At 50.2% G+C, this 13682-nt stretch overlaps 1 protein-coding gene across 1 annotated transcript in view; it reads right to left on the reverse strand.

Annotated features, from left to right (window-relative positions):
* Positions 1–6050: 6050 nt before the first annotated feature.
* Positions 6051–13682, reverse strand: part of IQGAP3 (IQ motif containing GTPase activating protein 3) — an 81906-nt gene continuing 74274 nt past the window's right edge. Inside the window, exons 39-40 of the mRNA XM_006861733.1 lie at positions 6527–6592; positions 6051–6336 (exon numbers count right to left, since the gene is read on the reverse strand). Coding sequence (XP_006861795.1) covers positions 6051–6336; positions 6527–6592 — 352 coding nt within the window. The remainder of the gene's footprint in view (positions 6337–6526; positions 6593–13682) is intronic.

Consider the following 13682-nt stretch of genomic DNA (forward strand, 5'->3'; position numbering starts at 1 on the left):
TGAAGTCATCTGCTCCATCCCCTTGCCTCCGAATTACTTAGATCCAGTCAGAGTGGGAAGACCCTGTTCAAAGTGACCCTTCCCTACCTTTCTTGGTACTGCTTTCCCTTGAAATCTGGTGATAGGCTCTCTTTTATTTCTTAGTCCATAGAAGTGATGGAGAACAGGGACTTGCAACTCTCAACCCCAGTTATATGTTGGTGGGGATGGGGCTGGGGAAATCAGGATAAGTGAGTAAGCACTGCAGCCAGAGGGATTTGCTAAGACTTGGGTAAAATGCAGAGGGGGCAGGTTCTGAGACACTGAGACAGATGGTCAGGGAGGGCAGAGCTGGGCTCAACTTCCCAAATCCATCCCAGGGTCAGATTGAGCCCTACGTCTGGAGGAAAGGCCCCACAAGGCTTCCTTCGTGCCTCTGCCCTCCCAAGGTCCCTGTCACAGACACCAAAGGCACTGTGCACTGTCTACACCCACACCAGTTTCCTGGGCCAGGCTGAGGCCACAGGTATGAAGGAAGGACAAAACCACTTTCTAAGTTACCACTAGGCACCACACGTTTTCCAACTGGACCTTCCACCATTCCCATGTGAGGCAACACCTCCCTTTCAAGATATGAAAACCAATTCAAAGATGGGCTTGGACTTGTCCAAGGTCACCAGCAGGAAGTAGCATAAGTGGGCTGACTGCTGAAATGGCTTCCTTGAATAACGTCCCTCCTCCTGGGAGTTACAGCACATTCCTTCCGGGGCAGAGTCCCCAATTTCCAAGCCCTTAAGCCATCTCTGCCTTCAGACAAGTCCAGACCTCTCATAGCTCAAGTCTTCTTGATCTAGCCTTTCCCCTCATCCATCCCACATGGCAGATCCATGGGGTACCCAAAAGGAGTGTCTGAGGGTCATTCCTTCCTGACCTCATACCCTTACTTTGCGGGCTTTCTCCCATAGCAGAAGACAGTACCTTCTCAAGAGATTCAAAACAACATCTCGCCTCAACTTGCTAGTAAACCCTAAGTCTCTGCATCATGCTCCCAGGTTTCCCTGGGTCTGACTGGTAACCTACCCCTTAACCTCAGACAAAAACACCTACTAACTGGGAAAGTCGGGGAGAGTCATGGAAATCTCTGGGACTTAGTTTCCCCAATTATAAAATACAGTTGTAAATAGAAACAACTAAGTCTTTACGTTACCATGCCCAGAACAGAGTTTGGCAAATAGGGAAACAATACATGAAACTGTACAGTCCCCTCCACTCCTGCCCTCTCCATCCCAAACAGTCTTCAGTTTATTCTCTAAGATATACTGGAAAACTGTGCTGGGTTGGGGGGTATACTGTCTGAGGGTAAAGAGCCAAAAAAGCTTCTCTATATGCTTCCCTGATCTACCCAACTCCTAGGGGAGTGGCCAGAGCACTCAGCCAGAGGCATCATGCCAAGGTCAGTGACCAGGCCCAGAGCCCAGAGTCTCCTGGGAGGGTGAGTTTAAATGAGTAAATATGGTCCCGCCTGGGTGTGGCCTGTGACAGGCCAGAGCTTGGGACAAGTCCCTCCTATAGTCTCTAACAAGCTCTACTCCCACCTTACAGCAGGTAATAGACATGAGATAGCAAGCTATTCCCTACCCTCACTAAGACAACTAGGGTCCTGTGAAGAGTCACTGAATGTATCCCCCAGTACCCACAACATCAAGGACTGACCAAAAGCGTAGCATGGCTTCCAGCAAGTGAAGGTTGTGGTGTCCATCTCAGTCAAAGGAAAACTCAGATACAGAGCCTAGGGGACCACCTAGGGCTCAGATGCAGCCTTGGAAACCTCAGAGTGGCGCACTCATTAGGGTGAGTGAGTGGGGAGGACAACAGAGACCAGTGACAAACCACCCAAACACCCAGGTGTTTGCATCACTGCCAGGCTAGGTGAGACTCCTGTACAACTTGAAAGCTGAGGACCCAGGAGAGGCCACTTACTCAAGGACACATGGTCAGTGTTAGGGCACAGCCAGGATGGGCCAAGCCACAGACAGCGATGGATAGAAGGAAGAATGGAAGTCAGCTAGGTTTCCTGACTCACAAGCCATGTTATTTACCTCACAGACAGGGCTCCATCTGCCCATCTGTGGTCTAACCTCAATCCCTCCTACTGCAGTCAACCAAAATTCTCTCTTCAGAGTTCTTGCCATGCCCTTAACCTTCTTGCCTCCACTCCCTCACCCCATCCCCACTCCAATCCTTTAATAATCTTTGCCATTTGCTACCCCCACCCCCACAGGGCGGCAGCTGCTCTGTGGGTGTCTACACACCCGAGTGTATGAGCTGCACACCTTCATGCATGTGTGCCACTAAATGCTGTAGACTTGCCAGGCACATCCAGGCATGCCAGTCTGCACAAGACCCCTATTGGGGGAAATAGGGTTTAAAGGCTCATCCTAGCACAGCTCCAAGCTCTCCTCAGAATACTTTCCACTGAAGGCAAGGGAAGAGAAAGAAAAATAAATATTCTAGAAGCCAAACAGTACCATCCCCACTAGGCCAAAGGTCAAGGTCTTTCAGCAGAACCACCAAGTATCACTGGAAAAGACAGGGCTTTGAGACTCCCTCTTTCTCAAATCAAGTTAGAATTATCACTCTTTTTCCTACCTAGCACCACTGGGAAGTTCTTCCTGTAGTCAAAAGCTACATTCTGCCTGCTGCAATCATGGACAGAGTAACATCAATCACAATACAATCAGGAATCCAGCTTTCAGACTAGAGCTCCTAGTACCTAACACTGTCCCCTCCCCATATGAGTAAGTCACCAAACTGGGACAGATGGACAGACAGTTGACCAGACTCTGGCCCCATGACTGGCTCATAAAAGCCACCAGCGATTACAGTGATGCCGAAGCTGTGCTGGCCCCACCACCATCCCCTCCTTGGCTTGTAAAAGGGGGATAATTGCCTCAAACCAGTTGGCCTACGAGGGCCTGGAGAGTTCCAGTCATGGTCCCAGGGGGTGGTGAGAATCGACCAGTTTCGTGCCCAGGATGCCAGGCCAAGGCCAGACCCAGAATCTGAACCTCAATGATTGGTTCTAGGCCCACACCTGATCTTCATACCCTCTCAGATCCAGGTGGACACCTATGACTTATGCTGATGAGGTAGGTCTAGGCCTGTATTACCTGCCTACTTTTCTGAACGGCTCTCTCTACCTACCTTCTTGTTTCCCCTCTGAACTGCAAGTTCAGAGAAGCAGAGGGCTTAGTTCCATAAACCAAGGAAATGCTGAACCCACCTCTTTGACCCTGGACTCACATTTCCAATGAAGTACATAGGCAAGTGGCAAAGCACCCAACACAGGGCCTGCACCAGGCAGGGTAACAAATACACCCAGCACTGTGACAATAAGGAAAAACAAGGGACTTATCCGGCCCAGAGGAGAAAGGTGATAGGATGCATATGGGGCTAGACCTCTATACACATACACATACATACAGAGCAGAGGGACCTTCCAAGAGGAGGCTCAGAGAAGAGTGGGAGGGGCTGCACCACAATCAATGAGGGTCTAACCCCTAGGCCCTCAGGGGTCAGGGGGCCTCCCTACAGCCTCCTTGCTGCAGCACTTCTAGTCCTTAACCTGGGAGTCTCTCCTCCAACTTCTCCTCCCTCTCTTACCTCCCAGGAAAGACCCAGGGAAGATTGGGAAGAAAAAAAACAACAAAAACCTGCTGGAGAGAGATTATATAACAGCAGCCAGAGAGACTATCATATCTCCAGGCCTCTGAGAAGCAGAGCTGGGAAGCCCAAGCCCCCCTGCTCTCCCCCTCCCCCACAAAGCCCAGGGACACAAGCACACACTGGGGCAGCCAACGGACAGCACCTGCCAACCTTCCAAGTCCTTCATCACTCTGTTCCAGACAGAGGGTACAAAAGACAGTAGCTCTAACCCAAACACCATGCCCATCCCCCAACAGAAGGGTTATGATGCTCTCTGACTGGGTTCTTCTGTTCCCTTCAGATCAGGACCTTTAAGAGCACTGATTACATGTCTTCCTCCTGGGGTCTCTCCTATATGAAGCTACGCCTGAAAGAGCATATGGACTAAACTTTGACACTGATTTGCTGTGTGATTATCAGATTAAAAGTTCAGCCTTTCTGGGTCTCTAAAGGAGTTTGAGTGACAGCTCCCCCCTTCCTTAGAGTAACCTTTTTACACCCCTTATAGACATAGACACACACACACACACACACACACACACACACACACACACACACACGATATTTTGGAGGCAGAGGAGTTATAACAAAGAGAATATGACCATTGAGTCCCCAAGATCCCAAACATCTGTGCTGGGGCAAGGACAAAAGATTAACAAATATATTCTAGTGCCCCCCAATCACTACAGGTCTTCAACCACCCCCACACTAATCCTGCCCCACCCCCATCTCCTGCCCAACGCACTGGGAAACCACAGGAAGGAAATTCATTCCCAGGCAGGCCGTGGGAGCTGGGACAAGCAGGCTATAGTCCTGGAGCGTGTGTGACCTGATGGCCACAGGGGGATGGACATCTGTGAACACTAACATGGGCCTTTTCAATGTTCCCCTTGGCTATGGAGGTCTTCCTGTTGGGAATTTAGAGAGGAATGAAAGGTGCATAGCTCCCTAACTACAAAACACCCAATCTCATTGCTGGCCTGGGCTACCCTCCTATCTTGAGGCCAAGCAGCCCAAGGTCACTGCCCCAGATGGCAAACTTCCCATAGAACTGATCGGCCTCTGAATTACTGGCCCCTAAATTACTTAGACCCATTGACAAAGTAGGGGGAAGGAGTGGGTAAGGGTCACCTACTCAAACCAAAGATACCAGGCATCCCAGGAGACTTCAACTGGAAGGGAGGTTCTGGAAGGGGGAGGGGGAAACAGACACACAAGATCCACCCACTGTACCCTCCCCCACCTCATCAACAATGCAGAATGGGAGGAGGCAGAGAGAGCCCCTCACTCAGGACAAATCCGAGATAACCTAGTCAGTGCCTCCAGGTGTGCCTGCACTCTAGAGCCCCTCTTTCTTGGGGAGAGACTTCACCAGGCCAGCCTGAATCACTGGGGGAGGAAGTTCCCTTTACTGGGTTGGGAGACTAAATGAACCTTAGATTCCATGGCCCTCCCTTCCCAAAGCCCCCCAACTTTCCCGAGACCCCATTCCCGGCCCAGTTTAGCCTGATATTGAAGAGAGGGCTTAGTGAACTCTTGCCCAGATGTTGAACAGCTGCAAACTTCTGGTGGGGGTGGTGGTGGTGCTCCTGCTGGGGCTCCTGACAATCATTATCAGGGTGTCAAGCAGCAGAGCTACGAGGTCCTGAGAAATGATCCCTGCGCGCCCACCTCAGTATCTACGCTTCATCCCAACTCCACAAGCACGGGCAAACACGAGCCCCGGACACACACACACTCACACACCCCAACCCACCACCTCGGTGTCATCTGAACAACATCCCCCTTCCCTCCCCCGCTTCCCAAACAGCTGCGGCTCCCCCCGCCCCCACCCTCCCGCCGCCCTCCCAGGCCCCCTTCTGCACCATTTCGGGCCAAGGAGGAGGGAACAGGCGGCGCGAGGAGGGAGAGGGAGGGGGGCCGGCTGTTAAAATGTCAGTCGCTCCCGGCTGTCACCGGAGACCCCCCCCCCCGAGGATGGCGCCCCTTCCCAGACCACTCAAGAGTCCGTAGTAACCCTCGGCCGCCAAGAGATCGGCGCGTCCCCAAGCCGCTTGTCCTCACAGGTTACCCTTAGCACCCATGGGAATTACAGCCCACTCCACTTGCCCCCCCAAAGCCGACTCCCCAACACAGTCCCCCTTGTAATTCCCCACGAACGCCGCACGCAGAGCCCGCTCCGCGAGTTTCTCCCAAACCAGGGGGCCACCCCATCCCACCCCTCAGGGGGACGGTCTAGACCACCCTCCACCCCAAGCCCAGGACGGGGTGGGGGAGGGGGCGCCTTAAAGTGACAGGCGCATTATTTTTCTTTACTCACCGACCCTACTAGGGAAAAGAGGTGTCGCGGCGGAGAGGGGGCAGTCCTAGTCCCTCGTTCGGAGGATCTTCAACACTGAAAAGCCGAAGCTCCGGGCGGAGGGAATAATAAATGAGGCCGGTGTCCGCGCGGGCCCTGGGCGGCGCCGGGGGGCCTGGGCCCCCGTTGCAGGCGCGAAGACGGGCGGGCGGACGGCGGACAGGCGGGGGACTGGGGCCAAGCGCCCGAGCCACCTCGGCTGTTGTTGATATTTTGCTTCCTTCCTCCTTTCGGGCTCCAAAGGTAACTCCTCCAGCCCCCGGGAGTCGAGGCCGACGTAGGCACAGCTCAGCCTAGCTTGAGGGGAGGTGGTGGTGGGGGAACAGGGGTGATGGACAGGCGGGGGGGCCAATGGGAGGACCCCGTAGGGAACTGGGCGGGGCCGAATCAAGGGCGGTCCCAGGAACGCGGCCCCGCCCCTTCTTCCCTAGGGCCGGCCGGGCCGGGCCGGGTCGGCCCCCCACCCCACCCCCACACCCCCACCCTAGCTGCAGCGTCGGGAGTAGCAGATCCCTCCGCCAGTTGGGCAAGAGGGAGGATGGGGCTGAGCTAGGCAAAGTAGGAAGGCGAGACCCAGAGGCCTTTAAAGGGATTGGCTTGCAGCCGTGGTCCCCTTTTGATCACGCCGGGACGGCTGCCTAGTGCTTCAGACACCCTGCGCTCGAGGAGGTCCTTTCTGAGGCTGCTCCGCTGACAGCTCGCGTACTCACAAACACACACACACACCACGCTACTTTTATCCTTTCCTCAGAGCCCCAGGAGAGTTGAGAGGTGAGAGTCTGAGTAGATATATTAAAGAGGAGACTGTGGGGTGTAAAGATTTCATCGCCCACAAGTGTGACGAGAAGCCCCACTTAAAGGGCCACATTCTTTCCTTAGGTGGTTACCTGGAGAGCTCAGTTGCTCCCTCTACCTGTGACAGGCCCCCTCCCCTTCCAGGGCCGGGCTTAGCAGACGCCCAGCAATTTAAAGGGCCAACTCATAGTTCTTGGGTGACCTAATCCCCAAGGCCAGCGGCCACAGTGCACTTACTGCAGAGGGGGCAATTTAAAGGGGCGGGACCCTAATTTTCCCCAGCACGGGAAACACCCAAGAAGCATCTTGTAAAAAAAGTAGTAATAGCTCTTTTAAAATATTTAAAATTTTAAACCCTGGTTGCCCCAGGGCGTGATGAATCTTTGTGTGCCCTACAACAGAAGTGTGGGTGCCATTTGGACTGGACAAAGACATGCTTCCTCTCTAGCATTCCTGTTACTTCAAGTCCTACCATTTCTACCTGGAACTTAGAGAAATGGTCGAAATCTTAGATCTCAGAGAAACTTGCAGAACAGAAAGATACTCAATTCTCCACACACCCTGATTTCTATCTGACTGGGTCTAATTTACTGGACAAAGACTTGATTCTGGGTTAAGTGCTGCTAGAGATAGACTAGGAGTGCAGGTGTGACATAGGATAAGCACCGACTGCTTACCACAAGGTAAGTGGTTCAAATCTACCAGTCACTCTTTGGAAACCCTATCCAGGGTCCCTATGAGTTAGAAACTATTAGATAGCACTTAACAACAAGAGATAGACCAATACATGCAGAAAACAGCAGCATGTCATTTTGGTTAAAAGCATCAACTCTGGAGTAGTCAAGCTGCCTGAATTCAAATCCTTATTCCACACCATTTACTAATTGTGAAGGCAGGCACTTTAACTTCCCTATGCCTGATGATCTTTATGAGTAAAACGGAGGTGGTAATCACAGGACCTAACTCAGATTTGGAGTGAGGATTGCTTAGAACAGTGCCTCATGCTATAACTCCAATCAGTAGGTCAAGGGCCAGGCTGCAAGCTCCTTTGAGGCTCCTTGGTAGTCCACACAAGCCTCAAAGGAGGCAAGTTCAGTTGATACATTCTAGGACAGGAAACCAGCAAGCTCCAGTTTTCTGGGCCTCAGTTTCCAATATACCCACCTAATCTTTCAGGAGACCCGATTCAAATAGTGTCCCCCATTGTCTCAAAACGTAACTTTTCAGTTATCCATAGAAACTGATAGGGCCCCCAGCACCAGAAAATGTCAGCCCTTCCTGCCAGCCAGTTTTTCCAGAGGATTTCAAGGTCGGCAACGGGAGCCCACTTGCTCCTTTTCCGAGGACTTCCAAAACAGAGTCTTGTGCCAGGGCTGAGGCTATGGCAATAGCAGGATGAGAAAGTACCCCCCACACACAAAGTGGGGAACCTCCCCTCACTTGTGGCCTCTATTTTTAGTGCTTCCCCAGGCTCTAGCTGGAGAAACCGTTTAGTCATCAGGGTGTTTATTTTCCGGCTGTTTCCGACGTCGGGAAAGCAGAATGTTGAGACTGGAGAGATCCTGGGCTGCTGGAAAAGACTTCTTGAAGGAATAGGCCTGGGAACTCAGCCTTCAGGCCATTTGGATCCCAGAGCACAAAAAATTCAAAAGTGGGCAGGGGGCAGTCAAACCCCCAGGAGGCCAAGAGAACTAAGATTTCAGCCTGCCCTTGATTTGAAGCTTTCCAAGACAACGACCCCTCTGGCCCAAGCTCTACTACAAAGATTCTCTCCAAAAATATAAGCGGCCCCTGAACAAATTCTTTCCCAGGACTGAGACCCAGAAACCCCCTCCCCAACCTCCTATAGATCACAGTGGTTAGCCTCCCGCCAACCACAGCTTCAGCCAATCTCAAACCTGAGACAGTCTTGCCTGAGCTGTGATTGGCTGGCTGGTCCTCCAAGCCTTGGAATGTTGGGTCCTTAACAAAGGAATGAGGAAGGAAGGTGAGTCACCTGGGGAGGATGTTAAAGGGCCAGAAGCAAGAGGGAAGAGGGAGAGGAGGTAAGAGAGTACAGTGGTGGAAATGGAGTATCCTTGATCCTGAGATGCTTGAAATGGGAACTCACTAGAGAGAGCAGAGTGAGAATTGGCTGTGAGATCATTGGAATAGTGGTTAGAATATACAGAGAACTTCTTGGTAGAGAAAAAGCAACAAACATGAGGTTTTGATGTCCAGAGGATGAACAAAGGATCTGGAGAGTAATGTGATTGGAAGTTAGATCATAATAAGGGCTACCTGAAAACAAGTCACCTCGTCGTCTTCTTCTAGCCCCTGGACTATGCATCCCAGAATCTTCTGGATAGAAAATGGGTGGAAGGGATCAGACACTTGAATTTCATTTCTCTCCCTCTGGCTATCCACTCCTCTTTCCTAGAGAAAAGTTACCTAACAGCTCAAAGCTGCTATTAAAGCCTCTAGGAGTCAGGCATTTGGATGCCCAACAAAGTCCTCAATAGTGTGTGTAAACTCTTCTTTGTGGTATCACCTTCATGAATTTATATGCCAAAGGGATACTCTAATGGATTGCCTTGTGTCCCCCCAAATTACCAATTACCTTGTCATAAATCCTAACCTGTGATTATAATCCCACTTGGGAATGGGCTGTCTTTGTTATGTTAATGAGGAAGAATTAATGTAGGGTATATTCTGAGTCAATCTCTTTTGAGATATAAAAGAATAAAAGAGATGATACAAACAAGCTTGAACTGGTGACCTTGTGGTTCAAACCAACTTTGCTGTCCAGTACATTAGTCCACAGTGCCACACTGGACACCTAAATAACTAAGAAAGACACCATCAACTTTTATTCACACACAGACACCTTCAGATAAGTTAGAATTTGTAAATAATAAAACTTGGTTATCCAGTTGAGATTTCTAAGCAAGATACTAAAGGGCCTGCATGATTTCTCTTTACTAATAGTAAAATGCTAAAGCAGCAAAGAGTTAGACTTCAAAAAATGAAATTGGAAAATGAAAAGAGAATTTAACAATTTGAAAAATTCTATTGTACAAACTAAGGACACATATCCTAGAATGTTCACCAAGTACTTAGCTACATAATCTTTTGTTAAAGAGACTAAGTCTAAGATTGATGGATCTAAGGAGCAACAAAAAACCCATCAGCTGAGACTGAAGGGGATAGAGAAAGAATGAAAGGAGAGAATCCTTGCCTCTTGGAATTCTACAGACAGGAAATAGGCCAAAAGAGCTGTATCTGTTGTCCTCCAAGGAAAGAAAGGGACCATTCCAGGAGCAGCGCAAGATCTGCACAACCATTCGAAAGAACATAGGAAGCAGGGCCTTATTGGTTTCAAAGGAGGGGACCATGAGAGGAAGCAAAAGTCTCATCTCCTGGATTTCTAGGTATCAAAGAGTTTCAGGGTGTGGGACTGCTGCCTTTAAGGAATGGGCCATCACTCAAAGTTGAAGGAACAGGGCTTTCATGCCTATGGGACAGAAGAAGAACAAGGCCTGCAAGGGCTGAAGTGTGGGGTTACCACACAGATAAGACTAGAAGATTGGAGCCACCCAAAGCCCAAGAAACAAAGTTGCCATCCCAGTGGCCCTTGAAGGTGTAGCTGAAACCCTGAACCCTGAAACCCTAGGCCAAGGGGCCTCTAGCCCAAATTCAGAAGGTGTGATCAGCAGAACAGCACCCAGAGTCTGAAAGGCAAAGCCCTTGCTTCAATGGTCTCAGAGAAGAGAGGAATTATTTTTAAACCTGAGAGCTAATGTATGTTTTAAGCAGGAATTTTGACTAGTTTGGTGCCTGTTTTCCCTTTTCTTTCAATTTCTCCCACTTGTAACGGAAATGTCTACCTTGTATCTTGTTGTCAATTCATTTTGACTCATGGAAACACTGTATAGGGTTTCCAGAGTGGCTGGTGGGTTTGAACCTTCAACCTTTTAGTTAACAACCCGGTGCTTATTTTACAATCCCACACCAGGACTCCATTTTTGTTGTAGCAGCACTAAATAACAAAGACACCAACAACTCTTATTCATGAACACACACCCTCTAAAATAACCCCAATCTAACTTGATTTGAAAGGGTCTTTTTCATCCTCATCCTTCAAGGGTTGCTTTTCTTCCTGCCTGTTTTTCTATAACCCTGTGAAGACATCACTGCTAGTCTACCTGTCTGACTATTTGACTGACATTCTTCACCATCCTGGTGAAGCCACCTGGACCAACTCTAGCCCCCCACTTCCATCCTTCCCATTCTTTCTATCAAACTGGTTCATCTACCACTTTCTGTGTAATCCCAACCAAAACCTCCATATCTGCTGCTTTGTTTGCGAGGGAAGGAGCCATCAGCAGGTGTACTCGTGGTTTCTCGGTTTTTACAGTCTCTGCATGGACTCATGTGTCACTCTTTTGCCTATTGTATAGTGCTCTTTACTCTGTGTACTTACCTCATCACTGGTATTTTGGGTTTCTAATTTTGCTTTTCCTCACCAGATCCTTGAGGGCAGCAATCAAACAAAAATTTGGGTCTTCAGAGCATGACAGAGTCCAGCATGGAATGTGTTCAGTAAATTTCAGTTACATGAATCTCTGTGTGTGTGTGTCTGAGTGAAGGTTATCAAAACCTTATCAAACATCCATGCCCATTAATAACTGTGCTAGTCCAGGAATAGGGCTGTGGTCTAGGACACAGATGGGTCGAGTCCCATTCTGGAACAGAGTAGCGGGTGGACTCAGGCTGAGTGATGTCCTAGGCAGAGCTGTTAAGATCTGAGCCCCAAGCTCAGTGTCGGGGTGCCTGGGGCAGAGAGTAGAGGCCCCACCCTGGAGCTGAAGGGGGCAGGGAAGGGATGCCAAAGCTGGGTACTCGGTCAGTGCATACCCCCGCACAAGTTCCCTGCCCCCGGCCTGGGCAGGATGTGGTGGCAGCTGCAGGAGGGTGGGCAGGATGTGGAGGTGGGGGCAGCTGAAATGCTGCCTGACAGTCGGCTTCTCTGCTCCTCCCTCCGTCCCTCCCCCTCAACGCCCGCCTCCTCCTGGTCACGTGCTCCCAGCCCAGGCACCGACGGACTATTTCCCTCTGTTCGCGGAAGAATATAATTCACATCGCAAATCAAGTCACTACCGACTTGAGCTGTACCACGCCTTTTTCTTGCTCCATTACCCAGGGAGAAAAGTTTTCCGGTTGCACATTTCTTCAGAGCTCTCTGATCACTAACCCGAAAGTGGGTCCCTTTAAATGCAAATGACCCGCCTGTCAAACTCGCCTCCTACCCCCACCCAACTTCTCTCCTCGTGCCCAGACTCCGCCAGCTGCCATTGACGTCACGCGTGCGTCAGCGTCGCCAGCCCAACCAGACAGCACGTGGGGGGAAGAAAGTGCTCTTAAAGGGCCAGATGCTCTTAGCCTGCCCTGGTTCTGCTGTGAGATTTGGCCTTGGAAGAGGGTGAAGTGGGGAAAACTGAGCTGGAAGAAAAAGTTAATGTTAAAAAGGACTTCCCATAGTTTTATTGTTAAGTGCTGTCCAGTCCATTCTGACTCATATCGACCTTGTTTCTGAGACTGTACATCTTTGTGGAAGCAGAAAGCTTCATCTTTCTCCCCGGGAGTAGCTGGTGTGCTCGAACCACCAACCGTGTGGTTCACAGTACAGTGCTTATCTTATAGAGCCACTCTCCTTTCCCATTGTTGTTGTTAAGTGCTGTCGAGTGGGTTCCAACCCATAGCCACCCTGTAAAGGGTTTCCAAGGAGCGACTGGTAAGTTTGAACAGCCGACTTTTCAGTTCAAGTCAACCTTATTATGTTGTTGTTAAGTAGCGTGGAGTCGGTTCCGACTCATAGTGACCCAGCACAGGGTTCCCTAGGCTGTGACTCTTTACAGGAGCAGAAAGCCCCATCTTTCTCCCGCCGAACAACTGGTAGGTAGTTTTGAACTGCTGACCTTGAGTTTAGCAGCCCGATTCGTAACCACTACGCTACCAGAGCTATAGTAGAGTATTTATCCTACAGTGCCACACCAGGTCTCCTCCTTTCCCATGTTGTTTTTTGTTAAGTGCCGAGTCGGTTCTGGTTCATAGTGACCCTATGTAGGGTTTCCAGGAGCGGCTGGTGAGTTTGAACTGCCCACCTTGTGGTTCAAACTGAACTTGTGATCCAGTGCTTTAGGACCACATCAGGACTCCCTTTCCATTACTGCTGCTAAATGTCGTCTGTAGCGTAGCTTCCAACTCAGGGACCCTATATAAGGTTTCCTAGGCTACAGCCTAGGAATCTTTACAAAAACAGAAAGCCTCATCTTTCTCCTGCCAAGCTTTCCTATTAGCAGTTGGTGGTAGTAATGTGCGGTGGAGTCGGTTCCGACTCATAGCGACCCTGCGTAGGGTTTCCAAGGCTGCAAATCTTTATGGTAGCAGAAAGCCTCATCTTTCTCCTGCAGAACTACTGGTATTTTCGAACTGCTGACTGTGAGATTAGCAATTGACTAGTAACCGTACTACCAGAGCTGTATTTTCTATAGTTGTCAAGTGCTGTCGAGTCGATTCTGACCCATAGTGACCCTGTATAGTGTTTCGGAGGGGAAGCTGGTGAGCTTGAACCACTGACCTTGCAATTCAAATGGCTTTGAAGTCTGGCGCATTAACCCATAGCGCCACATAATTGTTGTTGGGTACCACGGAGTTGATACTGACTCATAGCGACCTTATGCACAGCAGAAGGAAACACTGCCCCATCCTGGGCCAACCTCACTATTGTTGCCACACTTGAGTCCATCGATGCTGCCACTTGGCCAATCCATCTCGTTGGGGGTCTTCTCTTTTTCTCTGACCC

The sequence above is a fragment of the Chrysochloris asiatica genome, unplaced genomic scaffold, assembly GCF_000296735.1.
Source record: "Chrysochloris asiatica unplaced genomic scaffold, ChrAsi1.0 scaffold00042, whole genome shotgun sequence".
NCBI classification, from domain to species: domain Eukaryota; kingdom Metazoa; phylum Chordata; class Mammalia; order Afrosoricida; family Chrysochloridae; genus Chrysochloris; species Chrysochloris asiatica.